The following is a 16117-nucleotide window of genomic DNA, read 5'->3' on the forward strand; positions in this document are numbered from 1 at the left end:
GAATCACTTTACATAACTAGCCAGTTAAAGAGGAATAATATTCATCCCTTTAAATCCTCAATATAAGTACAAATCCTGAAAACAGTAGGTTCTCAATAAATGTTTTAAACAAAATGGATGAATGAATGAATGAATGATACTGTCAAGTTATGCAATTCAAAATTACTGAAAAATGTCTTTTCCAAACTCTTGTTCATTCGTACATTCTTGGTTAACAATGTACACCTAGAGTTACACACTGTCAAGGAACTAGAACCTTCTCTCTTACCTTCAGTTGTTGGAAATACTTCTTCTCCTTTATTTTTAGCCTCTGCCAGTTTTCCAGTTCTCAGCAATACTTCCGCAAAACTTTCCACTGGAACAAGCTGATAAGTGTCATAGGTTCCTTCAGACTAGACAAAAGAAGCAGTTTCACTATGTAATAGGGTGCCTTTTGTCCTACAAATATATGCTTAGAAAACACAATTATAGGATGTTATGCTTTCTGGTGACCTGAATAATAACTGCTCAGAAACTAAAGCATATTTTTTATGAAACATTTTTAAACAGATTTTAATCTCATAATGTGTCATAATATATACCAAAAACAAATGTAAAAACCAATGATTAACATGAGTAAGAACCAAGATAAAAAGCCCATTTTCGCCGGGTGCGGTGGCTCAAGCCTGTAATCCCAGCACTTTGGGAGGCTGAGACGGGTGGATCACGAGGTCAGGAGATCGAGACCATCCTGGCTAACACGGTGAAACCCCATCTCTACTAAAAAAAATACAAAAAACTAGCCGGGCGAGGTGGCGGGCGCCTGTAGTCCCAGCTACTCCGGAGGCTGAGGCAGGAGAATGGCGTAAACCCGGGAGGCGGAGCTTACAGTGAGCTGAGATCTGGCCACTGCACTCCAGCCTGGGCGACAGAGCAAGACTCCGTCTCAAAAAAAAAAAAAAAAAAAAGCCCATTTTCAGGAAAATTTTAGTTTTTGTTTCTATTGTCTACAACAGCATGACAGTTGTATCTATGTTCTTAGACACACTGTCCTTACCTCAGTGACAAAAGGATTTGAGATGACAGATTCATAAAAAGGATGACACCCTTGTTTCTCTAGATCTTCATTGGCTGTAGTTCCAATTTGATATGCACCACCACATTTTTGCCCCTAAAAAGAAAAAAGTAAAGAACAACGGATAAAAAGAAAGAGAAGACAAGGAGGTAGAAGAAGTAAAAGCAAGGAAAGAAGGGAGAGAGGGAGGAAGAAAAGGCTGATTTCAGGAGAAACTGATCAATGCCTCCTGCGCTTCCCATGACCTAAAAAGAGAGCCAGAGTCACAGATGCCCAGCAGAGAATAAAGGATAACTACTACATGCTAAGAGCAGCACATCAACCCCACCCTGCAGTGCCTTTTTCTTTTCCCGGTCACTTTGACATCAATGAATTAGAAACACTGAAGTAGTCAATGTTGTTCACATGGTGAGTTTTCTACACTACAGTCAGAATAACCACTCGAAAACATCATCTTGTCCGTGTTGCTGCTCCGCTTAAAAATCCTTTAGTAGCTCTGAACGAGGCAAACAACCAACAGCCTAACAACTAAACTACGTGGGATATCATTTGAGGTTTTTAAATGTTAACTAACATTAAAGGCTAACTTTCCACCTCAACCAAACTGCCCACTTTATGCATCCTATCCGCTTCTATGTCGTCTCCCACTGTGAGGGTCCTGCCATGCCAACTGCCTGGTTAGATCCTAACTTTCCTTCCAGGCCCAGTTCAGACCTTACCTGCTGAATCCTTGCCAGATGGATGTAAGATGATATGACTGTGTCCCTTTCATGATCCCCATCTCCTTCACAACTACCACCCATACATGGCTTTAAGACTTGTTACCAGCACTGCAGATTAGCAAGAACTTTAGTATGCCTAGATTATAGATAATTATCTTTATGTTTTGCTCTCTCCAAATAGATTGTAAAGCTCCTTACTGGGAAAGGCAAGTAAAAGGAATTCACCCATTCCTCCAAGGTTTATTGTGGTTACTTTATGCCAAGCATACATAGTCTAGGGAAATGATGAAGCTGCCGCTGCAAATGATAAAAATTACAGCTGAGATTTAATAGTGTCTCAGAAAATGGCATCTTCACTTATCCAACTGTAGGGACCACTGTCCTTAGGTCTCCTCTTTCTTCCACATCCAGACCACCAGCAGGTCTAAAAAATACATCCCCAAACCAACCTCTTCTCACTGCCTTTGTCACTACCCTGGTTCAAACTACCCACTTCTCTCATCAGGAGGACTGATCTCACTGTCTCTTTTCTTCTCTTTCTACAGCACTTAAATGAGCATAGTAAAAGTAAAGTTGGATCATACAACAGCGTTGCCGAAATTCTCCAAAAGCTTTCCATCTTACTTAAAACAAACTCTGTATTTGTTATCACAGTCTACAGGAGGCTTTCAATGATGGGCCTCCCCACCACCTTCTGATCTCATCTCCTACCATTCTCCCCATTGTTCACTCAGCTCAGACCACACTGGCCCCTTTTATGTTCTATGCAGATGTCAAGTGTGCTGCCCCAGTATGGGGAAGCTAGGGTTTGTATTTGTTCTCCTTGGTTCAATCATATTTCTGCTCAAAGTGACTCCTTTTCTGAAAATCCTAACTTCTCCATCTCAAACAGAACTTCACTCCTCAGGATCTACCTACCTTGCATATGTAATCTTTGTCATGCTTGTTATCACCTGCCATTACATTATTATACAAATATGTATTTTCTGTGTCTCCCTTACTGACATATAAGTTCCACAGGAGAAGGGAATTAGACTGAAGTGTTTCTCCACCATATTCCCAGTAATTAGGACAGTATTTGACAGGAAAATAATGCCTAATAAGTATTTGCTGAATGAATGAATGAGATGCACAAGGAGTGTTTGTTTGAGGCGAACTGCTAATAGTTGTATGTTTTTCCTCTTTGTTTTCCAGTGTAAGATTAAAGGACTGCAGTATGAGAATGCAGAGCAAACTCAGTTGCTCTACTCCCTGCCCTGACTTTGACTTCCAGAATGGAAACAAGAATCTGTTCAACTGTTTTCTTTCCTGAGAGCCCCCAATCTGTCTCCTAGCACTCTTCCTCAACTACCAGCCTGTAGAAGTATAGCAAAAGCAAGTAAGCATTGATAAAATTTTTCTTTTCATCTCACTAAATTCTGATACATAAACCAGGCCTTACCTAAATCTCTATTAGTGTCCTTTGCAAGTACTCCATGGGAGTATATTACATTCTATAAAACAGATTACTCATTCCCTATCTGATGAGAGGCCTACATTTCTTAAGAGATTGTTTTAACAATCTAGACAAGATAAAGATGGAACAGTGAAAACAACTGAAACATGCTAATGAATTTATATAAACCATGCAATTGATTTTAAAAAGAAAGACGTTACCTGAAGGGGTCGAAGGTAAGTTAAAGACTTCTTCCACCATTGCCCATCACTGACGGCCTGCAGCACCGCCTTGGTGGTGGTCGTGGTGTTGGAAAGGACTTTCAGGGTGGTAGCAGTGGTCCAGCGTAATAGGTCAGCTGAATTGCCACCTGGAACACCTACTTCATCCTAGCAAGGGCAAAAATGCATTCTCATAAGAACAGGAAAGATAGTGATAATGTCACTGCTTAAAATGATCAGATATTAAACATCAAGACAGATAAATTTAAAAATCCATTAATCTTGGCTTGTTACAAAATAAATGTTAAAAGAGTACTATCAACATATTGTTCCTCTCTCAATCATTTGCCAAAAAATAAAAATAAAATAGGGAAAAGAGAAAAACAGCATAGTGCATTAGTTAAATAATCCCTCAGAAATATTTATAAAGCAAATAATTGGTATTTTATTTTTTACCAATCTAATATCCCAACCATGAGATACTCATATTTGTTTCCTTGACAACACATTTAAAGTATTTATTATTTAGGTTAATTAAGAAATAAATTATTCATCTGAATAACGCTACTGTGACCCAGAAAGAAGTAGAATATTCAGACAATCAACCTTGAACTATTAAAAGGTGTGTTTTCCATCCAAACAAGTAGGTAATTAATAGTGTTTGACGGGTTTATTATGTGGTACCTCCTGGCAATCCTGAAGCAATCAGCTGAAATTCTCACTCTCCGTTTACTAATCTGAGAGATTCCACAGGGAGAAAATGTCAATTCATTAATTACAGTCTTTGAAACCAAAAGGATGAAGACCATATCTGCATTTAGTCAAAGAAAAATATTATTTGTTCTATAACTTCTTAGTTTAGTGTCTATCCACTTCCACTTAGTTTTTTCTTAAGAATCTCAGTTAAACAGAAGAAAAACTTAAGGCTTAGTTTATCAATACCAATAGCTTGTTGTGACTCATAGAAGGATAATGTAATAGCTTGGTTTGGCTACTTAAGTCTACATCATGTTATTCATTCAGACACAATTTAAATAATAATAAAGTAACAAATCATGTAATCAATAATTACCAGGGCATCATCACACAACAAATACTTAGAACTCACTCTTTTAGATCAACTTGACAGTTGCCATATATGGTAAGTAGAATTATGGGTCCCCAGTAATGGCCATATCCTTATGCCTAGAAGCTGTGACCATGTAACACGGCGTGGCAAAGAAAATGGCAGGTGTGATTAACGGTACAGACCTCGAAGTAAGGAGATTATCCTGAATTACCTGAGTAGGACCAAGCTAATCACAAGTCCCCTTAAAGCAGAGGATATTTCTCAATGAGGATCAGGGAGAGTGAGTGTCAGAGATAAGCCATGGGGGAAGAGGCAGGAGAGATTTTAAGCAGTAGGGAACTCAACCCACCGTTGTTGGCTTTGAAGAGGAAGAAAAGGGAACCACAGGCCAAGGAACGTAGGCAGCCTGTAGACACTGAGAACAGCCCTCAGGTGATATCCAGTAAGATAATGCAGACCTCAGTCCTACAACCACGAGGAATTAAACCTACCAACACCATGAAAGAACACAGAAACAAGACCTTCTCCAGAGCCTCTGGAAAAGAACACAGCCTTGTTGGCACCTTGATTTTGGCCTTGTGTGGCTCTAAGAAGAGATTCAACCAAGTCTGTCAAATTTCTGTCCTACGGGAACTGTAAAATAATCAGTTGCATTGTTTTAAAGCTGCAAAGTTTGTGGTAATATAAGACAGCAGCAACAGAAAACAAATATGTTACATTAGAACACAAATAAATGCATTTATTCTTCCTTCTAAAGGGAAACGTATGTAAGCTATATTAACCAATGCTTACAATTTACCCAGCTGGCTATTGTTTAAGGTTCCCCACAAGTATTGTAAACTGGTTTGGTCATGCACAAAAAAGAAAAAAAAATTGTTTCTTGTTGGTTTCTTGGGCGTTAAAAAGTGCAAAAACCATCAACTCAATGCAATATGATACACTATAATTTAATTATAAAAACAGCAACATATAAAAATGAATGATATGTAAATAAAGAAAAAAAAACAGACAAAAAGCCTGTATACTATCAGGGCAACAATACAAAAAATAATTGAGGTTTCAGTGCCAATAAAATACAGTATCTCCTCCTGGGTTCCAGATTATGGCAGATACTACAGTTTAGTTCACTCGACTCCACTTAGACCCCCTTACAGATTGTCTTACTGTTGCTAGAAGTTGAGAAGCCAAAAACTATATTTCCTCGATTCCCTTATAGCTGGTGTTCCACACATGAACTCGTTTTCTCTCTCAGTTTATATATCTCATACTAGGCAATAGGGTGACAAAAATGAGTAAGACACAGGCTCTGCCCTCAAGGAGCTCAGAAAATAGGAAGGAAAGCAGAGATATAGAGAAATAATTACAGGATAATAACAACTTTTATACGAGAGGTATTAACGCATAGAGAGTACTATGAGAACACGAAGAGAGATCATTACATCCTCTGCCTGGAGGCGCGATCATAGAAGGCTTCGCAGAGAAGGTAATCTTTCTGAGGGAAAAAATTGACGGTTTCCAGAGAAGAACTGGTGAAAATGATTTCAGGAAGAAACTGCAACTTAAGAGGGTGCAACTTCTGAAACATGGCAAAATAGAGGAACCTTAAGTGACTCAGCAAAGACACAGAACACAGCATGGAAAAAGAAATAGCAGGAGGTGAGGATGAAAGAAGGTAGAGTTAAGCCCTGCAAGATAACTATAAACCACACCCAAGAACCTCCATTGTCAACTAGAGGGAAGGGAAAGCCACTGGAAGGCTTTAAAAATAGGGAGTAACATAATTAGATTTGTATTTCAGTAATATTCTTCCAGGATCAAGAATCCAGTTAGGAGACTGGTGCCTCAATCCTAGTTTAAAATAATTAGGGACTGAATTACGGTAGTGACACTGGGAACATAAAGAAGTTATCATAAGGTATTTTCCAATTAAATGTATATATTATGTTTAAATGTTTTTATCCTAATTCATATAAATGTAAAAATGGCCTGAGGCAAGTCAGATAAGTAGAGAAATTCCATCCAATCAGCTAACAAAGAAAGTTCAAAATGGAACTTACTGGAGATCTGGGAGAAAGAAAAAAAAATGGAAGGAAAGTCAATAACAGAAAAACTGGCCGGGCGTGGTGGCTCAAGCCTGTAATCCCAGGACTTTGGGAGGCCGAGACGGGCGGATCACGAGGTCAGGAGATCGAGACCATCCTGGCTAACACGGTGAAACCCCGTCTCTACTAAAAATACAAAAAACTAGCCGGGTGAGGTGGCGGGCGCCTGTAGTCCCAGCTACTCGGGAGGCTGAGGCAGGAGAATGGCGGGAACCCGGGAGGCGGAGCTTGCAGTGAGCTGAGATCCAGTCACTGCACTCCAGCCTGGGCGACAGAGCAAGACTCCGTCTCAACAACAACAACAACAAAATAACAGAAAAACTATAATTGTTTGTGAAGCATGGTCAGATATAGTGGAGGTAAAAAAAAAAAAAAGAGCAGTGCAAGTTGCTGAGGTATACAGAGGACCAGGTTCATACACAGAAGAAACAAAGACCTAGATACATTATTTACCAGCAATAAAGTCCAGCATCTTGTTTATAATATTTAGGAATCATAATGGCTACCATTTATTAAACACCTACTATGTGTCCAGGACTGAGCTAAGTGTTTCATACAAGCATCCCTACAATTTACAATAACACTATGAAAGTGTTAAAAATTATAATGCTACTTGACAGAAAAGTAAACTGAGGACCAAATAAGTTAAATATGCTGCCTACCGACAACTGGCCTAGAGGTGTCTCCTCCTCTCTTCTCCTTAACCCAGTCTGGCATCAAAGTGACAGTGACACGCTGGCAATATTACAAGCACATTTATATTTGTATTTATTTAAGCTCATTTGTTTTTCTACATTATAAAACTAATACAAGTTCACTAAAGATGGTTTGCAAATTCAAAAAAAGTATGCAAAAGAAAAAGAATACTATTTATTCACAGTCCCATGATGCAAAGACAATTATGGCCAGCATATGTTCTCCCTTCCTGTGTTTAATCCATGGTATCCTTTTTAAACAACTTTTCATTGATGTATAAGTCATATCAAATGATCATATGGTTTAACAAAATTTAACAAGCTTATGTAACAAGCCCTTAGGCAGAGAAATATAACACCACCGGAATCCTAGAAGCTCCTCTCGAACTCACTTGCAGCCACTAACCCTGCTAAAACAAATACTACCCTGATTTGCAGCAGCATAAATTAATTTTGTCTATTTTTATACTTCATATGAATGAAATTATGTACTCTTTTGTTCTGATTTCTTTCACTCAACACACATTCATTCAGATTTTGAGAGTAAAGATTGTTCTACTCCACGCCTGTAATCCCCGTACTTAGGGAGGCCAAGGTGGGAGGATGAGTTGAGGCCAGGAGTTTGAGACCAGCCTGGGTAACACAATGGGATCTCATCTCTATAAAAAGTAAAATAAAAAAAAATTGTTCAACTCATTACTATGTCATATCATTTTGTAACAAACATGCCAGAACTTACTTATTTTTTCTTCTATTAATGAGCATTTGGGTAGTCCCCAGATTGAAGATAATACCAATAGTGCTGCCCTGACATGCTGGTAATTCTATTTTGGTGAACATATGCTTTTCTGGTATATACTTAGCAGTGGAATTGCTAAGGCATAGAATATACATTTGTCCAGATTTAGTAAATAGTGCAAATATTTTCTGAAGTGGTTATTACACTAGCCAGCAATTATAAGAGTTCTGGTTGCTCCACATCCATACCAACAAATGGTATTTCATGTCTTTTTCATTTAAGCGACTCTGGTAATTCTGTAACGGTATCTCTTTGTGGTTTTAATTTGCACCTCACCAGAGACTAATGAAGTTGAATACCTTTCTGTATATGTTGGGCCATTTGAATACATTCTTTTGTCAAGTGTCTGTTGGAGTCTTTTGCCATTCTTCTAATGGTTATCCATCTGTTTTATTCACTTACAGAAGCTGTTTATATATTCTGGATACACATTCCTTATTAAATACATGAATTATAAATATTTGCTATTACTCTGTATATTACATTTTCATTCTCTTAATAGTGTCTTGTGATTAACAGATGTTAATCTGTTAATTGGACTAATCTTAAATTAGTCCAATTCGTCAGTTTTTAATTATGATTAGTATTTTTTGTATCATATTTAAGAAATCTCCAGTCCGGCAACAAAGTAAGACTCCCATCTTTACAAAATAAAAAATAAAAAATTACCCAGGCATTGTGGCACGTGGCCCTAGTCCTAGCTCTGTGGGAGGCTGAGGTAATAGGATTGCTTGAGCCCTGGAGGTTAAGGCTGCAGTGAGCTGTGATTGCACCACTGCCTTCCCGCCTGGATGACAGGGATCCTCATTTCCAAGAAAACAAAAAACAAAAAAAAACAAAACAAACGGAAATGGAAATCTTTGCCTGTTCCAAGATCAAAAAGATGTTCTAAGTTTTCCTTGACATGTAATATTTTTGCTGTAAGTAAAATCTTAAGACAGTATCACACTTTTACCCATTCAAATATTACATGCATACTATTAATGCACTTGTCATAATATATTGATATTTATTTTTTTGTTGTTCTTTCCAACTAGACAGTGAGCTATTCAAGATCAGGGACACAATTTACTCATTGCTATAGCCTCATAGTATGAGAAAAATCTCTATTGCTTGGATGTATATATAGGTGTAAGAAGTCTGGTTTTACTGTGATGTTTAAACGTTTGAAGATATGTTTTCAAAGGTCTCATTTGTGGTCAGGCGCAGTGGCTCATGCCTGTAATACCAACACTTTGGGAGGCAGAGGTAGGCAGATAACAAGGTCAGGATTCGAGACCAACCTGCTCAACATGTGAAACCCCATCTCTACTAAAAATACAAAATTAGCTGGGCATGGTGGCACACACCTCTAATCCCAGCTACTCGGGAGGCTGAGGCAGGAGACATGCTTGGACCCGGGAGGCAGAGGCTGCAGTGAGGTGAGGACACACCAATGCACTCCTGCCTGGGCGACAGAACAAGACTCCATATAGGAAAAAAAAAAAAGTCTCATACGTTGTATTCAGAGTGGGTAAATGTTATTCAAAAAAGATTTCATGTCACATTTTCAATTCCTGTTCATCTTTAGAATCTTCTAAATTGAGGCCGGGCGCGGTGGCTCAAGCCTGTAATCCTAGCACTTTGGGAGGCCGAGACGGGCGGATCGCGAGATCAGGAGATCGAGACCATCCTGGCTAACACGGTGAAACCCCGTCTCTACTAAAAACTACAAAAAAACTAGCCGGGCGAGGTGGCGGCGCCTGTAGTCCCAGCTACCCGGGAGGCTGAGGCAGGAGAATGGCGTGAACCCGGGAGGTGGAGCTTGCAGTGAGCTGAGATCCGGCCACAGCACTCCAGCCTGGGTGACAGAGCGAGACTCCGTCTCAAAAAAAAAAAAAAAAAAAAAAAAAAGAATCTTCTAAATTGAGAGGATGTATTGAATGATTTGAAAGTCATCAAATAATCCAAGTATAGAACTGAAAATATAAACATGATAAGAATTATGGCACTTAAGCAGAATACAACTTCATTTAGAGGTAAATGAAACCAATTCAAAAATATCAATAAAAAATGCAGGCTAAGCCAGCACAGTGGCTCATACCTGTAATCCTACTAGTTTGGGAGACTGAGGCAGGAGGATCACTTCAGGCCAGGAGTTTGAGACTGGCCTGGGCAATATGGCAAGATCTCATCTCTACAAAAAAATTAAAAAATTCATTTAATTGTTTAAATGTTATATTTAATATTTTAAAAATTAAATAATTTTTTTGTGGTGGCATGTGCCTACAGTGTTAGCTACTCCAGAGGCTGATGAGGGAGGACTGCTTAAGCACAGGAGTTTGAAGCTGCAGTTAGCTATAATGGTGCAGTCCAGCCTGGGGGACTCAGGGGGAAAGAGTGGGAAGCAGGTGAGGGATAAAAGACCACAAATTGGGTTCAGTATACACTGCTTGGGAGATGGGTGCACCAAAATCTCACAAATCACCATTAAAGAACTTACTCATGTAACCAAATACCACCTGTTCCCCAAAAATCTATGGAAATAAAAAGTTAAAAACAAAAAGAAAAAAAGAAAAATGCAGGCCACAAAACAATTATTCTATTTCATAAAAAGGACCTAAACTGTGCTTCCTATCTAGCTCAAGATAGGAATCTTAAAATGTATGCAAGTTAAAAGTTTGTTTCAGAAGATAAATGAAATTCACATGCTCAGAAACGTATGTGATAAAAGGATTTCCTCTAAGAGCTTCTCCTAATGAGAATCACAAAAAAGAAAATAAAATGAAAGGCTCATTTGGACCACAGAAGCGGTATTTAATTTGGGGGCAGTCTACCAAGATCATAGTTTAACCAGAAACATTAAGGAAGAAAATAGATTTCATTTAACTTCTTATAATGGAGAAAGAAAAATGAGGTTAGGCAAAACTTACCCCTGAAATGATTACTACTGCCACTTTTTATATTCATAGTGGCACACTGCTAATTAATTTAGAGTGTATTACAGCAGAAATAGATTAAACCTCAAAACCAAGTCATCAGTTCCCAGCATAAAAGTTAACATGAAATCTCATTAATGTCAAGTGTGTCACACAGCTCAAAGCTTAGCTTATTAAGCACTAATAATATTTTTCAAATCCTGTAACAACAGACACCATCACCAAACAAGTTCACAAGAACATGGATAGCTCCATGTGTCGAGTGTGACTCACAGAAAAAATTATTGTTGGCCTATTACTACGACAAATAATCTATTTGGGAGTAGCTTTCTCCCATATCTGGCAATAAGGGTTAATTTCTGAGAAATCTATTGGCCTACTTACTGCAAACTGAACTGGTGGTACATATAAACTAGGCAAGGATTACAAACAGTTTAGGTTGAGCTCAACCACTACCACTCTCCTCCAACATAGCCTTAAATAACCCAAAGTACTTCGCTGCACCTAACACTTACTTATAGCAAATTTCATCTGAACTCAAAATACTAAGCATGCAATCCTTATTACCGGTGATAGTACTTTTAGAAATACCTGTCAGAACAAGCAACAGAAAAACACTCTATGGAGTACATCACTCTGAAGTCTGACTCTGCTTCATCTCATCTGCCAATTAGCAGGCAAAGTTACAGCTTAGCTGCTCTCATGTTTAGGGGCCATGGACTCCTATACATGTCTGATGGAAGCTGAGCCCTTTACCCAGAAAACGGAACAAATGTGCACGTGCACTCACATGAATACAAAGTCACAAACACACACACACACACACACACACACATCAAATTAGGCATACTGGCCAGGTGCAGGGGCTCACGCCTGTAATCCCAGCACTTTGGGAGGCTGAAGCAAGAGGGTCGCTTGAGGCCAGGAGTTCGAGACCAGCCTGGGCAAAATATTGAGACCTCCCGTATCTAAAATAAATAAAATAAAAATTAGCCAAGGATAGTGGCATGTGCCTGTAGTCCTAGCTACTTCGTGGGCTGAGGCAGAAGGATCACTTAAGCCCAGGAGTTCAAGGATGCAGTGAGTTGTAACTGCACTACACTGCACTCCAGCCTTGGTGACACAGCCAAACCCTGTGGTCTAAAATTTTTTTAAAAAATTAATATTAGGCATACTACTTCAGGGGTTTTAGAGGCCAAACTCTTCTTGGATCTCCTAGAATTCTTGGATCCAGATTATAAAACCTACATTCTGGAAAAAGAGAGGTATATAAAGCATATTTTTATTTTCTTTTTTCCATGCCCAATTTTTAAAATTACTTTTGATAAATGACTTTGGGTTCTAGTGAACCCACAAAGTAAGTTTACTGACCACATAATTTGTCATGCCTACTATGTTTAAGACCCGGTGCTAGGCAACAGGATTACCATGACGATTAAGATATGGCCCCTGTTTCTAAGAAACTCATGGAACAGTAGGGAACAAAGGAAAATAAGGCAATTTGCCTTATTTCACCAATGAACTGAGAAATTATCAAATAGGATCCCATTCAAATATTCCTCCCCATTTAATAGCAGAACTTATCCCCACTTATCACATCCATATCTTACTTCCCTCATTTACTCATTCATTCTTCCACAAATGTTTATGACATCAACTTGTGACAGGCACTGTTGTAAATTCTGGAAATATAACACTGACCAAACATGCATAGTATCTGCTACAAAGAGCTCACAATCCAGTAAAAGACAAGCAAAAATAAAATATAAAGCATGTCAGAAAAGCATATCAGATAAGTTTTATACATATTTATGAGTTAGAAAGAAAATAAAGCCATGTGGAGGGGTGACAACACTGTAACAACACAGAGAAAGAGTATATTTGAGCAGACACCTGATGGAAGTGAGAGGAGAAGTCATACGGATACAGATATTTGGGAAGAACGTTCCAGGTAAAATACAGCAAGTATAAGGATCCAGAGACAACAGCTTGCTGGGAATGCTTAAAGAATGGCAAAAACAAACAAACAAACAAACAAACAAGCCAAAAAAGCCAGTACGACTAGAGTCAGCTGAGCAAAATGAATGTGTGTATTGGGGGCAGGGAAGGGGTGGAAGGAAAATAAAGTCCAACATTAAAGCCTAACAGTGGGGAAAAGAGACCCTGGGTATCCTTGTAGATGATTGTAAAGCCTTAGTTTCCACTCTGAGTGAAAGGTTTTGAGAAATGTGTCATGATCTGATGTATTTTGAAAGAAACACTGTGGCTATATTGTTGACCATAGACTATAGCAAGAGCAGAAGCAGGGAGACAAACAGGACACTACTTTATGACTCTAGGGGAGATACGATGATAATTTAGACCTGAGTGGTAGCAGTGGTGATGGTAAAATGGAGCCCAATTCTGAGTCAACTGTGAAAGTGGGATCAGCAGGATGTCCCATAAAGGAGGAGAAGAATCAAGGATGACAGCAAAAGATTTATGACGTGAACACCTACAAAGAGCTCTATTTTGTGACATGGGAAAGACTACAGAAAGAAGGTCATTGTTTTGGGGGATGTGGTAGGTGGGGGGAGGAAGAGGGTTGAAATCAGTAGTTCCAGTTTAATATATTGAGATTGGGTTGTCTAAAAGAAATTAACTGGGAGGGGGGAGGGATAGCATTAGGAGATATACCTAATGTAAATGACGAATTAATGGGTGCAGCACACCAGCATGGCACATGTATACATATGTAACAAACCTGCATGTTGTGCACATGTACCCTAGAACTTGAAGTATAATTAGGAAAAAAAAAAAAAGAAATTAGCTATAGATGTTCGGTTGGCAGCTGTACATTCAAGTCCGGAACTCAGAAGAGAGGTCAGGGCTACAGCTATTAAGCAGGGAATCATCAGCACAAAGTCAATTATTTCAAGTCAGGATCATGTATGAACGCACTGAAAGAATAAGCGTAGACAGTGATAATGTTTAAAGGCTATGGCCTGGGGTATCTAACATTTAGCTGTGGAGATGAGGACAAACCAGTAAAGACAATGAGACACAGTGGCCAGTGAGGTCTGGGAAAAACAAGGTGTATGAGATGTCCCTGAAACAAGTATGTCAAATGTTATTTATAGGTCAAATAAAACAAAGACTGAGATTTGACCCAAGAACTTGGCAACAAGAGGTCACTGGTGGTGACCCAGACACGAGCTGTTCTGGTAAAATGGTGAGGAAAGAAGGTCCCATGGAGAGTAGATGAAAGATAATGAGAGAAAACAAAAAGATGTTACCAATACTAAGTATAAACTAAAGAAATGTAGGAAACGTCTATCAGAGTGGTACAATTTAGACCCTACAGGGCTAAATAATATTATGGTATTTCCTTAAAAGTAAAAGGAAACTGGCCAGGCACAGTGGCTCACATATGTAATCCCAGCGCTTTAGGAGGCCGAAGTGGGCAGATCAATTGAGGCCAAGAGTTCGAGAGTAACCTGGCCAACATGGCAAAACCCTGTCTCTACTAAAAATATAAAAATTAACCGGGTGTGGTGGCACACACCTTTAATCGCAGCTAAAGGGGGCTGATGCTTGAGAATTGCTTGAACCCAGGAGGCAGAGGTTGTAGTAAGCCAAGATAGTACCAATGTTCTCCAGCCTGGGCAACAGAGTGAGACACTGTCTCAAAAAAAGAAAAAAAATTAAATAAACAATGAATGAATAAATAAAGTAAAAGAAAACTGTTAACAGCCACAGATTACACTGTAACTAAGAGAGAAAACTTGAATGTATTATTTTTTGGAAAATGTCTTTTGCAAGTGAATTTAAATAGCAATTAATAACTCAATAAACAGCAATAGATGAAAAATAAAAATGTATTGCTTATTACTAACATAGTTTAAAACATAAAAATACATTAGAAATGCATAGGCCTTATGAAGAAACAGCAGGATAGAAGAAAGAATACAATCTGAAATTCTAACAGTGGTGCTAAAAGAGGAAGCTACTAGTATAAACCTTTGTGAAGAATGGAAATCTATGATGTAGATATGTCAATCTAATCAAAATTATGATTCACACTCCTGAGTATCAAGCTATCAAATAAGTAAAGATAGTATCCCAGAAGCATGACAATGAGCCAAGTATTTCCTTCTTTGGTCAGACCTGTATGCTGACTAAAATGCAGAAATGGATGTTCTGAATTGTGTTGGCACTGTGTTACCATCCAGATCACTGTAAACTGAATCTTCCACAAAGAACACTCATCAGGCAATATTGTCCAAAACACAACTGAACAAAAACTAATGAGGACATACCATGCTTCCAGTGATGTGCTGGTATCAACAGTAAACAAAACAAAGTGAGCATTTATACAAAGTTATAAAAATAAAACACAAGAAAATAGGAAATTACCTATCCCAGGAGCCCATTTCTAGCATTTTATTGCAGAGCAACACCAGCATGAATGCATAGTGCAGTTTAGTCTAAACAGAGAAAAGTTGGACACAATCTAAATGTACAAAAGCAAAGGAAACAAGAAATAAGTCACGGTACACGCATCCAGTGAATACCATGATGCCATTATGTAAATGGTCTACATGGAATTACAAGGGCAGATCCAATGACACATATCAGTATTACATGAAACAGTAACCTGCAAAATAATGTATGCAGTATGAATTCATTTTAGTTTATAAAACAAATAAACCTCCAGGAGACAGAGGAGAAGCTATACAGAAAATCTGTTTGTACTTAGGAAAAGTATGGAAGGAAACATATGAAGTTAGAAATGTTTATCTCCGAGCAGTGGGATTCATGGGGCTCAGGAAGATCAGAGAATAGAAACATGAGAGGGAGGAAAAAGAGAGAACGTTGTCTTTCACATATATTAATGTGTTGTTCATTAAATTATTTTTATATTTTAAAAAAGCAGAAAGTACAAAGTTACACATATATCCATGTATCTATTTTATCATACATGTTTCACATCTAATTTCTTTTACTTTCAAGAAATAGAGTGTGCTGGGTAATGTCAATATCCCTTATGCCCCTATAAATGAATTATTAAAATTAAAGCTTACATTATTTCTGTAACTAAAGAAAACATTATAAACTCCAGT

At 38.3% G+C, this 16117-nt stretch overlaps 1 protein-coding gene across 2 annotated transcripts in view; it reads right to left on the bottom strand.

The window, feature by feature from the left end:
* NBAS (NBAS subunit of NRZ tethering complex) overlaps window positions 1–16117 on the bottom strand; it is a 459930-nt gene that overhangs the window by 221886 nt on the left and 221927 nt on the right. For both annotated transcript variants that reach the window (XM_030921163.1, XM_010354668.2), the window contains exons 36-38: window positions 3433–3600; window positions 1037–1150; window positions 269–392 (exon numbers count right to left, since the gene is read on the bottom strand). In XM_030921163.1, coding sequence (XP_030777023.1) covers window positions 269–392; window positions 1037–1150; window positions 3433–3600 — 406 coding nt within the window. The remainder of the gene's footprint in view (window positions 1–268; window positions 393–1036; window positions 1151–3432; window positions 3601–16117) is intronic.

The sequence above is a fragment of the Rhinopithecus roxellana genome, chromosome 17, assembly GCF_007565055.1.
Source record: "Rhinopithecus roxellana isolate Shanxi Qingling chromosome 17, ASM756505v1, whole genome shotgun sequence".
In the NCBI taxonomy this organism is placed as follows: Eukaryota; Metazoa; Chordata; class Mammalia; order Primates; family Cercopithecidae; genus Rhinopithecus; species Rhinopithecus roxellana.